Source organism: Callorhinus ursinus, unplaced genomic scaffold (genome assembly GCF_003265705.2).
Source record: "Callorhinus ursinus isolate GAN/ISIS: 27379988/994484 unplaced genomic scaffold, GSC_fseal_2.0 scaffold13, whole genome shotgun sequence".
Taxonomy (NCBI): Eukaryota; Metazoa; Chordata; class Mammalia; order Carnivora; family Otariidae; genus Callorhinus; species Callorhinus ursinus.
Genome location: NW_027397075.1, coordinates 20990714 through 21009295, shown reverse-complemented (window position 1 = coordinate 21009295; position 18582 = coordinate 20990714). Strand labels below are relative to the sequence as shown.

The 18582-nt window shown below is 38.5% G+C and overlaps 1 protein-coding gene across 1 annotated transcript in view; it reads left to right on the top strand.

The window, feature by feature from the left end:
* The window catches only part of DRC8 (dynein regulatory complex subunit 8), a 111627-nt gene that overhangs the window by 47653 nt on the left and 45392 nt on the right, over window positions 1-18582 (top strand). The window contains 1 exon segment of the mRNA XM_025877887.2: window positions 7855-7939. Coding sequence (XP_025733672.2) covers window positions 7855-7939 — 85 coding nt within the window.

The following is an 18582-nucleotide window of genomic DNA, read 5'->3' as shown; positions in this document are numbered from 1 at the left end:
TCAAGCTTTCAATTTTTTTGAATGTTTGAAATTTTTCTTAATTAAAGGACCTGGAAAAAATATGACGGGCGAGGAGTAAGGGACTGTGAACAAAAATGGGGAGCAAAATATTGCTAATATTCCTTAAATCCCTGAGATAGTTGACAGGGAGAATGAGCGGTGCATTCTCAAAGGATTTAGAAGCATCTTGAGGAATGGGTGTGAAACAGAGCACACTGTAGAAAATATCGAAAAGAGGGATTTAAAAGTTAGTGCCCATTCTTAATATGCAAAGTTAGATGGAGAAATAGAAGGATGCTGCCTTCAGTTGTAAGTGATACCTGTTTTGGGACACAAGTCAGCACAAGGTTTGCTGGTCAAAGACTGGCTCTTGAATCTATTAAAAGTAATAATGTTTTTAAAAACCAAAAATTATCATTACCGCTTTATGCATTAAAGTTGCTTTGGTAGTTGGTCAGTGCCGTAAGTCATGAAGAGGAAATAAAAAGTATAAATTTTGGAAGGAAGAGACAAAATGTATTATCAGAAAATATAAATTAATTACCTGAAAAAGGATTATAATAAAAAGTATCAGGAAATAGGTGCATATGACATAAATAGCAGCAACAAAACACTCAACGTTGACCTCAACTGCCAGAAATTACAGTTAAAAAAGATTCCCTCCAGACACCCGGGCATCACTGGATCGCATTTCCTGCCCTACCTTGTCCTGCGACTGCATTGTAGTAACTGGGGAGCAAGACCAGATACAGGGGGCCCCGCTCACATTCCCGTTCTGTACATATGTCTTGGTGTTCTCAGCTGTGCAGTTTAAGATGTGGAAAGACTTTTCTGAAGGATTATCTGGGAGGTACAGCAGATCGTTGGTTCAGAGGGAAGTGGGTCTGCTTCAAGATTGTGAAGACTATTGTCTGGCTTCTCTTGAATATTTTAAACCGAATTGGCATTTTCAGTAATAATTACAATTTCTTTTTGTCGCATTTTATAGAAAGGCTCTTTATTTTCTACCAGTAGCCACTGCTCTTCTTTTTATCAAAGGAAAAAGAATGTCCCAAGAATAATAAAGAATTAAATGAAAAAAAAAAGATTCCCTCACCATATCTTCAAAACCCATAAAATACTCAGGTATAGTCTTCTTGGAGAATTGTATATGACTTATATGAGGAAAACCTTAATGTGCAATATTTAATTTTTTATTTAATTTATAAAAAGGGGTATATACCTAATATATATCTCCTAGATGGAAGATGACATATATAAAAATGTTAATTCTTTTTTAACATAAAACTTCGTTGCAATAGTAGTACAACTCCCAATGATATTTATTTGGAATTTCTAAATTTTATTTGAATTTCTAAATTTCTTTTAGAAGAATAAACTGGTGAAAATATTAATGAACATTCCTAAAAAGAAGACCAATGCAGTGGCAACAAATAAAATAGTATGGTAATTGCATAAGACTGGAAATGCAGATCAGAAAGGAATCAGTAGAATAGTCCATAGAAGTAGTCTCCATCAAATAGGACACCAGATCACATTATAAAGTAGGAGGAAATAAATCAAGTGCTTAGTAAATTAGCAATTACTAAACTAAGATTAAAAGTTAGTCTGTCACTTTGAATCAAGTCAAAATAAATTTCATATGTATGAAAGAGTAAGATGTATTTTTAAATAGTAGAAAAGAATAGAATTGAGTATTCACCAAATCTCCAGAAAAAGGATGATTTTCCCTCTCCTTCTTGGTCCTTTCGAAGTATAAATTCTTTTCCTTTCTTTTCTTTCTAAATGTAATTGTAATGTTTTCTTCACACCTGTAGAATTGTCTTGCATACATACTGGGGTGCATGTATCCTTTATTTAGATGCAGATTAAATGTTAGAATAATTCCCCACTGAAGAATTTTTAGGTGGTATGAAAATCACTTGTACTTGACTTAGGGATGTGACACTAGTATAATATAGAGCAGATTTTACACTAGAACTGTTTGTCTGGCTTTTAGGTTGGCTGCCTGCGGTGGGGCTCTCTGCCTTGCAGAACTCATCAGGCGAGAGCTAGAGAACCACACATTGCACACGTTGTAGGAAGTATTTAACTCCATTCAAGAGTTAGACTGACCTCCAGTATTCCTCTTGAGCTCCTAACCCAGGAACAGCCAGATGAAAGAGATACATAGGGCGAGGTATGAGGGCAAGGGTGTGCAACTTCTGTACCCTCTCTGGGTGGGCCACTGTCCCAGGACCTCCACAAGGAAGGTCCTCAAAGGATAAGTTTCAAAAATTTAAAGGATAAGAAGAAAACTCATCTGATGTGACTACCTAAAAATAAAAGGTAATATACTTTTTAAATGACCTTAAAATTAAACATCATGATAAAAACCCTCAACAAAGTAGGTTTAGAGGGAACATACCTCTACATAATAAAGGCCATCTATGAAAAACCCACAGTTAATAGACTAAATGGGGAAAAACTGAATGCTTTTCTTCTATGGTCAGGAACAAGACACGGATGTCCACTCTCACCACTGTTATTTAACATAATACTGGAAGTCCTAGCCACAGCAATCAGACAACAAAAAAATAAAGAGCATCCCAATTGGCAAGGAAGAAGCAAAACTTTCACTATTTGCAGATGACATAATACTCTATACAGAAAACCTGAAAAACTCCACCAGAAAACTGCTAGAACTGATACACGAATTCAGTAAAGTCACAGAATACAAAATCAATGTACAGAAATGTGTTGCATTTCTATACACTAGTAATGAAGCAGCAGAAAGAGAAATTAAGGAATCAATCCCATTTATAATTGCACCAAAACCAATAAGATACCTGGGACTAAACCTAACCAAAGAAGTGAAAGACCTGTACTCTGAAAACTATAGAACATTGATGAAACAAATTGAAGAGGACACAAAGAAATGGAAAGACATTCTATACTCATGGATTGGAAGAACAAATATTGTGAAAATGTCTATACTACCCACAGCAATCTACACATTTAATGCAATCCCTATAAAAATACCAGCAGCATTTTTTTCACAGAGCTAGAACAAACAATCCTAAAATTTGTATGGAACCACAAAAGACCCTGAATAGCCAAAGCAATCTTGAAAAGGAAAAGCAAAGCTGGAGGCATCACAATTCTGGACTTCAAGTTATATTACAAAGCTGTAGTGATCAAAACAGTATGGTACTGGCACAAAAACAGACACATAGATCAATGGGACAGAATAGAAAACCCAGAAATGAACCCATAATTATATGGTCAATTAATCTTTGACAAGAAGGAAAGAATATCCAGTTGGAAAAAGACAAGTGGTGTTGGGAAAACTGGACGGCAACATGTAGAGGAATGAAACTGGACCACTTTCTTACACCAGAAAAAAAAAAATCGAAATGGATGAAAGACCTAAATGTGAGACCTGAAACCATAAAGATCCTAGAGGAAAACACAGGTAAGTTACCTCTTTGATATTGGCTGTAGCAACTTCGTTCTAGATATGTCTCCAGAGGCAAGGAAAACAAAAGCAAAAAATAAACTATTGGGATTTCATCAAAATAAAAAGCTTCTGCACATTGAAGGAAACAATAAAAAAAACTAAAAGGCAACCTTTGGAGTGGGAGAAGATATTTGCAAATGACATATCTGATAAAAGGTTAGTATCCAAAATATATAAAGAACTTGTAAAAGTCAACACTCAGAAGACATAATCCAATTTAAAAATGGGCAGAAGAAATGAATAGACATTTTTCCAAAGAAGACATGCAAATGGCCAACAGACACACGAAAAGCTGCTCAACATCACTGATCAGAGAAATACAAATCAAAACCACAATGAGTTACCACCTCATACCTGTCAAAATGGCTAAACTCAACAACACAAGAAAAAACACAACAAACACAAGGTGTTTGCAAGGATGTGGAGAAAGGAAACCCTTTTGCACTGTTGATGTGAATGCAAACTGGTACAGCCACTCTAGAAAACAGTATGGAGATTCCTCAAAAGGTTAAAAATAGAACTACCCTACAATCCAACTGTTGCACTACTAGGTATTTACCTAAAGAATACAAAAATACTAATTTAAAGGGATACATGCACCCTGATGTTTATAGCAGCATAATTTACAAGAACCAAATCTTGGAAACAGCCCAAATGTCCATTGACTGATGAATGGATAAAGAAGATGTGGTATATATACACAATGTAATACTACTCAGCCATCAAAAAATGATTAACATAGCATAATAATAAAAAAGTTTTTTTTAAAATGAAATCTTGACATTTGCAATGACGGAACTAGAGGGTATTATGCTAAGTGAAATAAGTCAGAGAAAGACAAATACCATATGATTTTAGCCTTATTCGGACTTTAAGAAACAAACAAGCAAAGGGAAAATTAAAAAAAGAGACAAACCAAGAAACAGACTATAGAGAACAAACTGATGGTTACCAGAGGGGAGTGGGGGGCGGGCAGGGCAGTAGAATGGGTGAAATAAATGATGGGGATTAAGGAGGACACTTGTGATAAGCACTGGGTGTTGTATGGAAGTGTTGAATCACTGTATTGTATTCCTGAAACTAATATTACACTGCATGTTAACTAACTGGAATTTGAATAAAAACTTAAAAAATAAATGAAATGACCTTAAATTTAAAAAGCAGATATCAGCTTTGTGCATTGGCAGTGTTATAACCAGTGAGACTTTACCAAGACAATTTTTTTTTTAAAGATTTTATTTATTTATTTGACAGAGACACACAGCAAGAGAGGGAACACAAGCAGGGGGAGTGTGGGAGAGGCAGAAGCAGGCTTCCCGCGGAGCAGGGAGCCCGAAGCGGGGCTTGATCCCAGGACCCTGGGATCATGACCTGAGCCGAAGGCAGACACTTAACGACTGAGCCACCCAGGCGCCCCTTCTAAGACAATATGATGACTAATTAGAACCTTCCCAATACCCCACACAAATCCAGCTGTATTCAACTCATTGTATTTCAGTGAGATAATAAGACAAACTCACAAAGATGAGTTGGGCAAGCTTGTTCACTAAAGAATAATTATAACAATGGAAAATTGGAGACAACTGAAAGTCTACAATTAGAGGGTTGGCTAAATTATGATAAAGCTCTATAATGGAATACCAAACAGTCACTAAAAATGATAATGTAATCAATATTCTTTTGAGAGTACAAGATGCTCCCAATTTATTGTTGAGTGAAAATTAGATTAGGAGAAAACAATAAAAGTAGCTAACTCTGCATGGTAGGATTTGAAGTGATTTTTACTTAATCTAAACTCTTTCTTGCATATCCTTTTTTTTCCTCCAGTAATCATGTACGATATTGATGATCAGCAAGGATATGAAACTGGTTTTATTTTAGGAAAACAAATGCAAACAACTAACCTGAAAAATTGTTTGCAGTAATTATGACACAGGGTTAAGTCTTCATTATTTAAAGAGCACATACAAATTGCTAAGAAAAAAATGGAAGATCCTAGTAGGAGTGAGCAGAGAGCAGGAACAGATAGCTCACAGCATAGAAAGAAGAAGTCACATACAAGCATATGGATCATCATTCAGAGTCACTTGTAATCAAGGAAGTATAAATTTAAATAATGAGATAACAGTTATTTTTTTGCTTATTAAATTAGCAGACATGGTTCATTGTCATGTTTTTTATGATAAAGAAAAATTAATATCAATAAATTGTGGTATATTCCTTTTGTACTGTTAAAATGGAAGGTTATATAGGTTATGAAGTGATTAAGAGTTATGGTTTTTAAACTAATGAGTACTAGCAGTTAGTGAAGTGCGGGGTAGAGTGTGGGAGAGAGCAGGATCTCTCAAGTGAGATAAATCCAGTTCAGTCCAGCTCTGCCACTTGGCAACTCTGTGATCTTGCACCAGTTGCTTAACCTCTCTGAGCTTTATTGTATTTTATTTGTTTTTGTGTGTGTGTGTGTTATTTTTTTTTAGAGAGAGAGAGAGCCCGAGTGAGGGGAGGGGCAGAGGGAGAGGGAAAGAAAGAATCCTAAGCAGGCTCCACGCCCAGCGCGAGGAGCTTGAGGCAGGGCTTGATCCCACGACCCCAAAATCATGACCCAAGCCAAGATTGAGTCTAATGCTCAACTGATTGAGCCACCCAGGCACTCCAGACCTCTCTGAGCTTTGATCGATACTTATCTCTGGTTATAAATGTAGGTACGGCACCTGACACAGAATCTGGTACATAGTGTTTCATTCGGTAAGTTTTTGTTGAGTGAATGAATGGTAGTTCTTAAATGATACATATAAAAAGTTGTGTATGAAGAAAGATTGGAGGAAAATATAGCAAAGTGATGAGTGGTTATGTTAGGGTAATGTTACTTGTAGGGAATATGAGTAAATTTTTTCCCATTTTCTGCAATTTGATGGTAATATATTTATAATTAAAATGAGTATATGAACTCAATCTCTCCCTTTCTGGGCGTCCTATGTTACTTATTATTTGAAAAATAAATTTTGAGACTTGACTGCATTGTTTTTCCCTTTATTCTTCCACTCAGCCAAACACCTTGGAGTCAACCTCAACCCCTTTCTTTTCCTCTGCATCTAACATCAAACCTATCAGCAAGTCTTGTCAACTCTGCCCTTTAGAATATACCCAGAATCCTATCATTTCTCACCATCTCCAACTGTTTCCATCCTTGTCCTGTCACCATTAGACTCTCTCTAGAATACTGCAATAACCTCCCAACCGGTCTCTCCTTCCACCTTTGTTCCTTTCTGGTATATTCTTAACATTATAACTGAAGTGAATATAAGCCAGGCCATGTCACGTCACTGCTTAGAACCTTCCGGTGGTTCACTATCTCATTTAAAGTAAAAGACAAAATCTTTAAAGCAGTATACAGAGACCATATAGAACTTGTCCTCCCCCCCTAAAATCACACCTTTCTGACCTTATTTCTACCATTCTGCCTCTGCGGTTCTATTTGCCTAAAAACTCCTCCTGTAGATATTCATAAGGCTGGGTTTTCCCCCTGTGCAAAAGACACCTTATCACTAAGGAGGCCTTCCAAAACCACCACCCCACTCCTTTCTCAAGACCCCGCCCCCCCAGCACTCTGTGTCCCTTACCTGCTTTATTTTTTCCAGCACCATTTGACTTAACAGTGTATTTTTTACCAAATATGTAGAAGCTTATATATCTCCCTCAATAAAAACAGCTCTGTGGAGGTAGGCATTTTTGTCTGTTTTGTTCCCTGTTATAATGTTAGCAGTTAGAATAGTGTCTAGCACCTAGCAGAGACTCAATAAATGTTTATTGAATAAATGACTTTTTAATCATTTCTTATAAGTAAGTCTTAGTCTCAAAACTAGTTTGAAAGCCCTTTGAGAGAGTGTCTTGTGTTGCTTTTGCATGCTTCCCACTCCCCAACTTCAGCCCTCCTGAAGTGCACAGGCAGGCACACCAGTGAGCCACACTCTATCCGTAGAGCTGGACTCCTTCTGCCTCTTGGGCTGGGACTCTGCCCAGACTACTTGCCACAAAAGATAGGCTGTGTTGGAAGCATTCTATACCTTGATCTGCGTGGTGGCCTCATGACTACATACACACGAAATCCATGGCACTGTGTACTCAAGAGTAGTGCACCTCTGGTACTGTGTTATGTGTGTCTCGTGCCTCAGGAAACGAGAGTCTGTCCATTCCTTGCTATCTCTAGACGAAGATGAACATGCTACATGATGCTAAGATTAGGAAAGAGTTCTGCATGCTCTTCCTCATTGAGAACTTCTAGCTTAGTGGTTGAAATTTTTGTTTTGAATTCAAAGGTAAAGTAAAACACTTTTTATTTACTTTGTCTTTTGCAGAGATAGCCGTAGCAGAATATCACAAAAAAATCAAGGAGGCTTTTGAAGTGTTTGACCATGAGGCGAATAATACAGTGGATGTGAGGTTTGGCAATGTTTTCTTTGTTCTAATTCTAAATTACTGATATAACTCTTACGGTAGAAGAGGGCTCTTGTCTGTTTTTCAGTCCTTGGATTTATTATGCTATATATCTATTTATTTGAGAGAGAGAGTGTGTGGGGGCATGTGAGTAGGGGAAGGGGCAGAGGAGAGAACGTTCAAGCAGACTCCCTGCTGAATGTGGTGCCCAACGTGGGGCTTGATCCCTCGACCCATGAGATCATGACCTGAGCTGAAACCAAGAGTTGGACCTTTAACCGACTGAGCCACCGAGGTGCCCCTTATTATGCTATTTAAATTTTTTATTTTCCTATGATTGCTTCAGATCAATACTGTTTCTTACTCTTTATAGTCTGGTGAAAAGGATATCCACATTGGCCATTTCAACCTGTAGACTGTACGTTCTGTGAGGGAGGTGAACTCTGCTGGAGCATTAGTGCTAGAGACTTAGTAAATAATTATGTGTGCTCAGTAAATAATTGTTGAGTGAATGAGCAGAATTTCTTTTTAAAATGAGTATAGGGCACCTGGATGGTGCAGTTGGTTAAACTTCAGACTCTTGGTTTCAGCTCAGGCTGTGATCTCAGGGTTGTGAGACTGAGCTCCGTGCTGGGCTCTGTGCTTAGTGTGGAGTCTGCTTGAGATTCTTTCCTTCTCCCTCTGCCCCTCCCACTTGTGCTCTCTTTCTCTCAAATAAATAAATAAATCTTTAAAAATTAAGATAAAATAAATAAGTATGTATTATCAAGCCATGAATTAGAAAGATTAATTATGCTTAAATGATGATGCACTCCCCAAGTAAAATAACAAAATGAACCCAAATAAAAGAACATAAAGGATGAGAGAGAGACATGAATACTGGTAGATCAGGAATGGAGTAAAGGGGATGGAATAGTTCGAGACCAGAAAGAAAAAAAAAAGGCAGAGGGAGATGATCCAGGAGAAGAACAGAAGTTGTGGGATCCACGGAGCAGCCATGAAACGGTTCTTCCAGAAGAGCAGCAAGCTGAATGAGGAACATTTGGTGGGATTACAGTCTCAAAACTCAGAGCCTAGTACACAGAGGCCAGCAGGGCTGTGGGAAGAGACGGAGTGGAACTGGAGAGGGACAGTTTGGTGCCCTCACTTCCAGGACTGGTCAAGGACCTAAGTGCTTTAAACTGGAGGAACAGTATACAATTTTCTTTTATTTGTGACATATTGTCACTATACATGTTGTTTAGTTTCTTACACCTGGAGGCACAAGGTATGATTGCAGGAGAGGAGACTGAGAGGTGCAGTCCAGTTGATTACTTTATAGTAGCACCTTATAAAGCTGAGTTTTATACCTCGTCTGTGTTTATGGGCCTTACAGCAGGGGATAAGGTTGAGAATTACGTTCCAGAACCATCACTGTAGTCGGCCCTTTGTGAGCCCTGGCTCAGCTATTGCCAAGGAAGTGTGCGGGTCATGTGCGGGGCTCCAGGCGCTCAGGCACTGGTGCGGGCTGAGAGAGCGACCGCGGAGTGCGAGTACCTGAGGACGAAAATGACCGGGCGGAGGGGAGGAGGGGGCGGTGGTGGCCGTGATAGGGTTTGGGATGGGGTGGAGAGCATTTGACATGCGCGACCAAATCCCTGGATGGCCTTTGCCTCAGACCCCTCACTGAAGCTGCAGAGCTCTCCTGGGGGCAGGGGAGAGAGGGACTGTGAGAGAGGCCAGGGAAAGTGGGAGGAGGACCAGGAGAGCTTATGAGAGAGAAGGGCAGCAGAGAAGAGAAGCCAGCATTTACTCAAGGCTTGCTGGCCGACAAAAGACCTGTAATTGGGTGCAGGGCGCTCGTGTGTATGACCTCATCTTAGTCTTTTTATTTGTATGGTAAGAGTTGGCATCTCCAGTTTCTGGAAATGAAGAAAAGGTAAATAGCTTGCTCAAGGTCATTTCAGGGTTTTAAAATTCTAAGTCTTCTGCCGTGCCCCGCTCCCCCCTTCCCCCGCCCCTCCTCACCCTTCGCGGACCTCCTGGACCTGTCTCCTGCCTTTGGGCCCCATGAAAGAAGCAGTGAAAAGAAAACCTCCCAGCTCTCTTAGAGCACTGATGCCAGGTCTTTTTTGGGTAAAAGTGCTAATTCAGGAAAAATAGACATGCTTATGGGATGCATCTTTTTCCCATTCAAAATTTAAAAAATTTTCCTGAGACCCCAAGGGAAAGTGTATATTTTTACAACCTAAATTGTCTACTTAAATTAAGTAAAGAAGATTACAAAGAAAATTGGCATTATTTTTCTAAAATATTAATGCTACGCATATTCGAATCATAGCAACAGGGATGGATGGAGCTTCCTAGTCTTCATTCCTTCTGTTAATTTGTATAGTACTCTGAAGCTCGTAATGGGTGTTCTCGGGCGGCTGGGGTCATTACTGTGCGCACTTTATGGGACGGAGGAGCAAAGTGACTTGCCCAAGAGGGCACAAGGGGCTAGCAGCAGAGTCGGAGCTCGAGGTAGTTCCCTGTGTTTGGGCAGCTGCCCAGCAGCCCCGGACGAGCCCCCCGGGAGCGCAGTGATGAATGAGATCTGGTCCTGCCTTTCCCAGCCTCCGCCCACTCTTGTAGAAACAGTTAATCTAGCTAGAATTTATTTTGGCGTGTGATTAAAAGTGAAGGTCAAAATATAGACCTTTTCCCCCTCCAAATTGCTAAACAGTTTATTTTATTTACATCATGAATTGTTACACCTACTTTATAATATACTGCATTTTCTATAGTTGAATCTAATTTGGGCTATGTATTCTGATCTATCACTTTACCTTTAAATCTTCTGCTAGGTCAGTCCAATACTAATTGCTGTAAATTTATTTTTTTTAAAGATTTTATTATTTATTAGAGAGAGAGAGAGCACAAGCAGGGGGAGCAGCAGGGAGAGGGAGAAGGAGAAGCAGATGCCCTCCTTGAGCATGTGGGGCTGATCCCAGAACCTTGAGATCATGACCTGAGCCAAAGGCAGACGCTCAACCAACTGAGCCACCCAGGTGCCCCTAATTGCTGTAAATTTAAAATGTGTTTTAGTATCTGATAGAACTAGGCTCTTTATTACTCTTCTTTTTAAACATTTTAATTAATTGAAAAACATTTAATTGAGAAAAAATAAGACATAGAAACAACCCAATTGTTCATTGACAGATGAATGGATAAGGAAGTTGTGGTGTACACACACACACACACACACACACACACACACACACACACACACATTATTCAGCCATAAAAATGAGGAAATCCTGCCATTTGTGACAACATGGTTGAATCCTGAGGGATATGCTAAGTGAAATAAGTCAGAGAAAGACAAACAACCTATGATTTCACATGTATGTGGAATCTAAATACAAACCATCAAAAAAACAAACTCAGAAGAAGAAATGGGACTTGTGGTTACTGGGCGTGGAGGATGGGGAGGGGGAATTGGAGGGAGCTGGTTAAAAGATGCAAACGTCTAGTTACAAGGTGAGTACTAGGGATGTAATGTACAACAGGATGAGTACACCTAACGCCGCTGTATGGTTTATAGGGAAGCTGCGAGGAAAGTAAATCCTAAGAGTTCTCATCACAAGGAGACCCTTTTTTTCCCTTACTTATTTTTTAATTGTGTCTGTATAAGCAGATGAATGTTAGTTGAACCTCTTGTGGTCATCATCTCCCAACCTACATAAATCAAACCATCATGCTGTATGCCTTAAAATTACACAGCAATCGATATATGTTGATTTTTTTCTCAAGAAAACTGGAAAAAAAAAAAAGAATTGAAGGCAGAATTCAAGTGGTGTAGAGAAGCGTTGGATGGAGTGGGGAGTCCAGAGACATAGATAATGGCTTGGTTTGGGCAGGAGAGAGCTGTTCCTAGAGGGGCTTCCAGCACGTTTGGCTGTGTCTCCCCTACCCTGTAGGTAAGACGCCATTTTCCTTGTAGGACAGACCTGGGCCCCTTTACAGATGAATTTTGTGGCTGTTACTCTCCCTTCTCCCAACCTCTGCTTTGCACAAATTGAAAGATTGAATTTGAAACTGTACCACTACGTAAAACATCATGAAAGGGTTCCTTGCTGCTCTCCTCCTGGCTCCCAGGGGCACCCCCCCCCCCCGCCGGGGTCCAGAATCAGACCCCTTGGGCTCCACTCCTGGTTCTCTAAGTAACTTACTTTTCGCCTTCACCTCCTTTCAGGGGTCTGAGAAGTCAAAACTATTTTTTACAATAAATCTAAGGCAGTATTTGCTATTTTCATTCTCATTTTTTCACAAGTATATATTGGAGTTTTTGAAAAGTTACATGATGTGTGATATTGCAACAGATTGGTTGCCAAACCAGATAGGAGAATCCAGCTGTCTTCTGTTAAGCCAGACATTACAGAGATTTGCAAACATGTAAAATGGTGCCATTCTTCTAATTAAATTTGTTCTTGTGGAAAATATAGTTATTTTTCATAAAATTATGTTATTGACCTACACTTGTAATGGATTTATTTGTTATTTCTGAAAGAAAAATTTAAAGTATTTTAAAAAGATTTCTAAGTGAATATTTTAAAATTTTTTGAGGTTTAATTTCTTTTATGGCAAATATAGATAAATACAACTCACATAAGGAAAAGCTTTCTGAGGATTTCTTACCATTTTTAAGAATGCAAAAGGAGTTCTAAAACCCAAAAATATGAGAACCACTGTTGTCAGTGGACATTTTTAAAGCTCTTAGAACAATATTAGCTCAGAACAAATTAGCTTGGGATTTAAAACTTAGAACAAATTAGGTATTATTAGTAGTAGTACACTTTATAATCTTAAAGTCAACAATTTAGAGTTGTTTTTCTTCTGTTTACTCTGGATTAGTAATTATACATAACAAACTTCTCATAAGAATTTTTTTACATATTTCTGTGCATTCTGTTTTGATCTTTTAAGTTTTGAAGTGGTTCATTCTCCTTGTTAAATAGTTTTTGAAAGTTGGCACCTTGAAAAACATCGAGGCAGGTTTTTAAAAAATCACAATAATTGGGGGCATTTTAATTTGTCTCATGTAAAACCTGGAACATAATACCTGTTGACTTACGTACATTTTCCTGCTCTGTGTTGAGATTTCAATCAAAAGACTGATTGAAAATCAAGTTTTTGAATAGGTAATATATAGACGTGGGGTAAGATCCGAAAGGTACAAAAAGTAGTGATGGATACATCTTTTCACCTCTAACTCCTGGCTATCCAGTCCTTTTCCTTTCCTAAGATTTTATTTATTTATTTATTTGAGAAAGCGTTAAGAGAGAGCATGCGCACAAGCAGGGGGAAGGGCAGAGGGATAGGGACAAACAGACCCCATGCTGAGCGTGGAGCCTGACGTGGAGGCTCCCTTTCAGGACCTTGAGATCATGACCTGAGCAGAAACCAAGAGCCGGACACTTACTGACTCAGGCACCCAGGTGCCCTCTCCAGCTCCTCTTTTTAAAGGCAAGAGTTGTTACAGGTTTTTTCCAGAGAAAGTCTGTGCAAATACGAGTGTGTGTGTGTTTTATTGTGTTAAGTATATATAACATAAAATTTAACATTTTAACCATTTTTAAGTGTATAGTTTAGTGACTTTAGTACATTTACATTACTGCTCTCCATCTTCAGAACTTTTTCATGTTCCTAAACCAAAACTCTGTACCCTTTAACTTTTTTTTCTGAAGATTTTATTCATTTATTTGAGAGAGAGTGTGAGTGGTTGGGAGGAACAGAGGGAGAGGGACAAGCAGACTCTGTACCGAGCACGGAGCCCGATGCAGGGCTCGATCCCACCACCCCAAGACCATGACCTGAGCTGAAACCAAGAGCCAGGCAGCCAACCAACTGAACCACCCAGGTGCCCCAACTCTGTACCTTTTAAACAATAACTCCCCATTCCTCCTCTCCCTCACTCCTGGTAACCACTATTTTGCTTCCTGTCTCTATGAGTTTAACTGTTCTAGGTACCTCATATAAGTGAAGTCATACAACATTTGCCCTTTTGTGTCTGGCTTATTTCTTTTAGCATAATGTCTTTAAGGTTCATCCATGTTGTGACATGTGTCAGAATTTCATTCCTTCTTAAGGTTGCGTAATACTCTACTGTACATATATACCATATTTTGTTTATCCATCCCTCTGTTCGTGGACATTTGGGTTGTTACCGCCTTTTGGCTTTTTGAACAATATTGCTATGAACATTGGTGAACAGATATTTGTTCAGGTTCCTGCTTTCAGTTTTTTCGGATGTCTACCCAGCAGTAGAATTGGTAGATCATATAGTCATTCTATGTTTAATTTTCGAAGAGACCACCATACTGTTTTCCACAGGAACTGCATCACTTTACCTTTCTACCAGCAAAGCACAAGGATTCCAATTTCTCCATGTCCTTGCCAACACTTGTCATTTTCTGTTTTCCATCTTTATTGTAATGGGTGTAAAGTGGTATCCTGTTGTGGGTTTTTTTTTTTTAAGATTTTTATTTATTTATTTGACAGAGAGAGAGAGAGAGAGACATCGAGAGAGGGAACACAAGCAGGGGGAGTGGGAGAGGAAGAAGCAGGTTCCAGCTGAGCAGGGAGCCCGATGTGGGGCTCGATCCCAGGACCCTGGGATCATGACCTGAGCCAAAGGCAGATGCTCAACGACTGAGCCATCCAGGCGTCCCCCTTTGTGGTTTTGATTTGCATTTGCCTAGTGAATAATGATGTTGAGCATTTTGTATGCGTACATCTTCTGTGGAGAAATGTCTGTTTAAGCCCTTTGCCCATTTTTAAATTGTATTGTTTGCTTTTGTTTTTGTTTTTTTTGATGTTGAGTTATAGGATGTGTGTGTATGTTTTTACATAAGTGGTGAGAAACTAAATTATTCTGTACTTTGCTTTTTTTCACTTATCATAATTTTGTGATTATTCTTTATTAGTACATAAGAGTTTCCTCATTTCATTGTATGGATGAAACATAATATACTTACTTAATCTCCTCTCAATGGGTATTTAGGTTGTTTTCAGGCTCTTGTTATGCTAGTCCATGTTGCTGAGAATATCTTACTCTGCATGTTATTTTCAAAAGTGAGAATTTTTCTTTAGGATAAATTCTACGTATATCAAAGTGCATGAATATTTTTGCTAGAGGTTGCTATATTGACAATGTATGCTCTCATTTCCTTTTATGAGCGTGCCTATTTTCCTGCTCTCAAAGGAAGTTAATTATCAAACTTTAGAATTTTTGCTAATGTGATACCTGAAAAATAGAAGCTCAGTGTTAATTTCATTTCTCTAATTATGGACATGTTTCTGTATATCTAAAAATGATTTATGGGGATGCCTGGGTGGCTCAGTCATTAAGCGTCTGCCTTCAGCTCAGGTCATGATCCCAGGGTCCTGGGATCAAGCCCCGCATCGGGCTCCCTGCTCTGCAGGAAGCCTGCTTCTCCCTCCCCCACTTCCCCTGCTGTGTTCCCTCTCTTGCTGTGTCTTTCTCTGTCAAATAAATAAAATCTTAAAAAAAAAAATAAAAGTGATTTATATTTCCTTTTGTTTGAACTGGCAGTTCATGGCCTTTCCCATTTTTTATTGAATTGTTTATCTTTTTATATATTAAAGATCTTAGCCATAGTGTGTGAAATGTATGCCACCTGTCTTTTGACTGGTTTTACTTTCTGGTGTTCAGAAATTTAAAGAAAATGGTTAAATTACACACCATTTGAATATGGATTTGACTTTTGAGGGTGCCTGGGTGGCTCAGGTGGTTAGGCGTCTGCCTACGGCTCAGGCCATGATCCCAGGGTCCTGGGATCGAGCCCTGCATCGGGATCCTTGCTCAGCAGGAAGACTGCTTCTCTCTCTCCCACTCCCCCTGCTTGTGTTCCCTCTCTCACTGTGTCTCTCTCTGTCAAATAAATAAATAAAATCTTAAAAAAATGAATATGGATTTGACTTTTGGAAACAAACAAAAATCATCAGAGTAGTTTTAATAGAATAAATTTAAGTTGGCCTGAATAAAGCTAGTATGGTAAAAAAGAAAAAAACAACATTCCACAAGGAATGTCTCTAAAGTAAAGGAGTGAGTTAATTTTTCCATGAAGCTGATAAATTTAATTTGAATGTCACTCAAATCTGAATCACAAACCAGTCTAGTTTTTTTAATGTATGTTCTTTCATCTTTGACTCTAACAGAATAAAAGTATACTAGAAGTTGGTGGAGTCAGTTGCTGGCTCTATCTTTGATTTTTTTTTACTTTATTACTAATTCCCTATGCTGTTCTTTTCATTTGTTATTTATTTTATAACTAGAAGTTTGTACCCCTTAATCTCCTTCACCTGTTGTATCCACCCTCCCCCCCACCTCCTTTCTGGCAACCACCAGTTTGTTCTCTGTATTTAAGAGTCTGTTTGGTTTTTGTTTGTTTGTTCATTTGCTTTGCTTTTTAGATTCCATATATAAGTGAAATCATACGGTATTTGTCTTTCTCTGTCTGACTCATCTCACTTAGATAATATCTTCTAGGTCTATCCATGTTGCTGCAAATGGCAAGATTTCATTTTTTTTTATGGCTAAGAAATGTTCCTCTGTGTGTGTGTGTGTGTGTGTGTGTGTGTGTGTGTGTGTATCCCATCTTCTCTATCCATTCATCTATTGATGGATACTTGGGTTGCTTCCATATCTTGGCTCTTGTAAAAAATGCTGTAGTAAACATGGGGGTGCAGATATCTTTTTGATATCTGATATTTGATTTAGTATTTTGATTTCTTTGGATAAATACCCAGTAGTGAAACTGCTGGAACATATGGTATTTTTATTTTTAATTTTTTGAGGGTCTCTTACTGTTTTCTATAGTGGTTGCACCAATTTACATTCCTACCAACACTGCCTGAGGGTTCCCTTTTCTCTCCTTTTTTGCCAACACTTGTCCTTTTTTGTCATTTTGAGACTAGCCATTCTGATTGGTGTGGGGTGGTAGTTCATTGTGGTTTTGATTTGCATTTCCCTGAGCACCTTTTCATGTGCCTGTTGGCCATCTGTATGTCTTCAGGAAAAAATGCCTAGTTAGGTCCTCTGCCCATTTTAATCAGATTACCTGGGGTTTTTTTGGTTTTCCATTGTATACATTCTTTATATATTTTGGATATTAACCCCTTATTGGATATGTCAGTTGCAAATATCTTCTGTCATTTGCTAGGCTGCCTTTCTGTTTTTGTTGATGGTTTTCTTCACTGTGAAAAAGATTTTTATTTTGGCACAGTTCCAGTAGTTTATTTTTGCTTTTGTTTCCCTTGCCAGAGGAGATATATCTACAAAAATGTTGCTAAGGGCAATGTCCAAGAGATTACTGCCTCTGTTTTCTTCTGGGAGTTTTATGGTTTCAGATTTTACATTTAGGTTTAATCCATTTTGAGGGGGTTTTCTTAAATGTGGTGTAAGAAAGTGGTCCAGTTTCATCTTTTTTGCATGTAGCTATCTAGTTTTCCCAATGCAATTTATTGAAAAGACTGTCTTTTCTCCATCGCATATTCTTGCCTCTCTATCCTGTTCTACTGATGTATGTGTTTGTTTTTGTGCCAGTACCATACTGTTTTGATTACTATGATTGGATTTTTATGTGTCACCTTCTTTTTATTCATTTTCCTTATACCTGCATCACTTAAACCACAGGAGTGTTAAGAGTAGTAAATGGAAAAATATGTAAGAGTTTTTGAAAAGTATATAAGGTCAGATCAAGTTATATATGTTTTTAACACTCCATTCTAATCAATTCCAGAATGGATTCATCCTCAAGAATTTGGTGCGCCAAGATGATGTAGGATCCAATCCTGGAATAAAAGTGCTGGTCATCCCCCTTTCCCCAACTACACCCATCTGTGCCCTTGCTTTGTTTCAGTGCCTTTGCAGAGTGACATCATTGGTATTCTAGACTATTCTGTGTTTACTTTATTCTTGCTTCCACTATAGGAGATTTTTCCTAATATTTTCTTGTTGTTTTCTTAGTCTTTGAGCAAATTTTTTGTAGCCCAGCTGTCCCAGGTGTCCTCCTGCTAATGCAGTGAGTCTCTTTTCCAGTGCTTCCATCTCAACTCAACATGAGTCTCTGAGGCACACAACACCCACTGTTCATTTTTTACACTGATAAGGAGTCTTGAGTTTCTTAAGCTGTTGCCAGGAACTTTGAGTGTATTAGGTCTTGTCTAAAATTCAATAAGAAGTAGGTAATAAGAACTTCTCTGTGATGGATTAGGGATCACTCTTCCAAAGAAGACTGGAGGTACCATAAATATTATTTCTACCTCTTCAGATTTAATACTATGTTTGAAGATAAGTTAATAACAACATTTCACAATACATTTAATCAGGTAGTAAAAAGGGTGAGCAATATGGTGAGATTGCATGGGCAGTTTCCCTAAACAATTATTACCTGAGAAAGCTTGAGACTCAAAAGAGCTTTTGAAAAACTCTACAGGTCCATGGGTTTGTATTTATGTGATGGAAAAACAGTGTAAAAGAGGAATGGAATTGTTGGACCCATAGACCCCTTGATAGGGAATTAATTGTAAAAACTGGGGTCCATTTATACATAGTTCACACATATGAGTGAAATGTATGATGAACTAGACTAGATTATAACTTG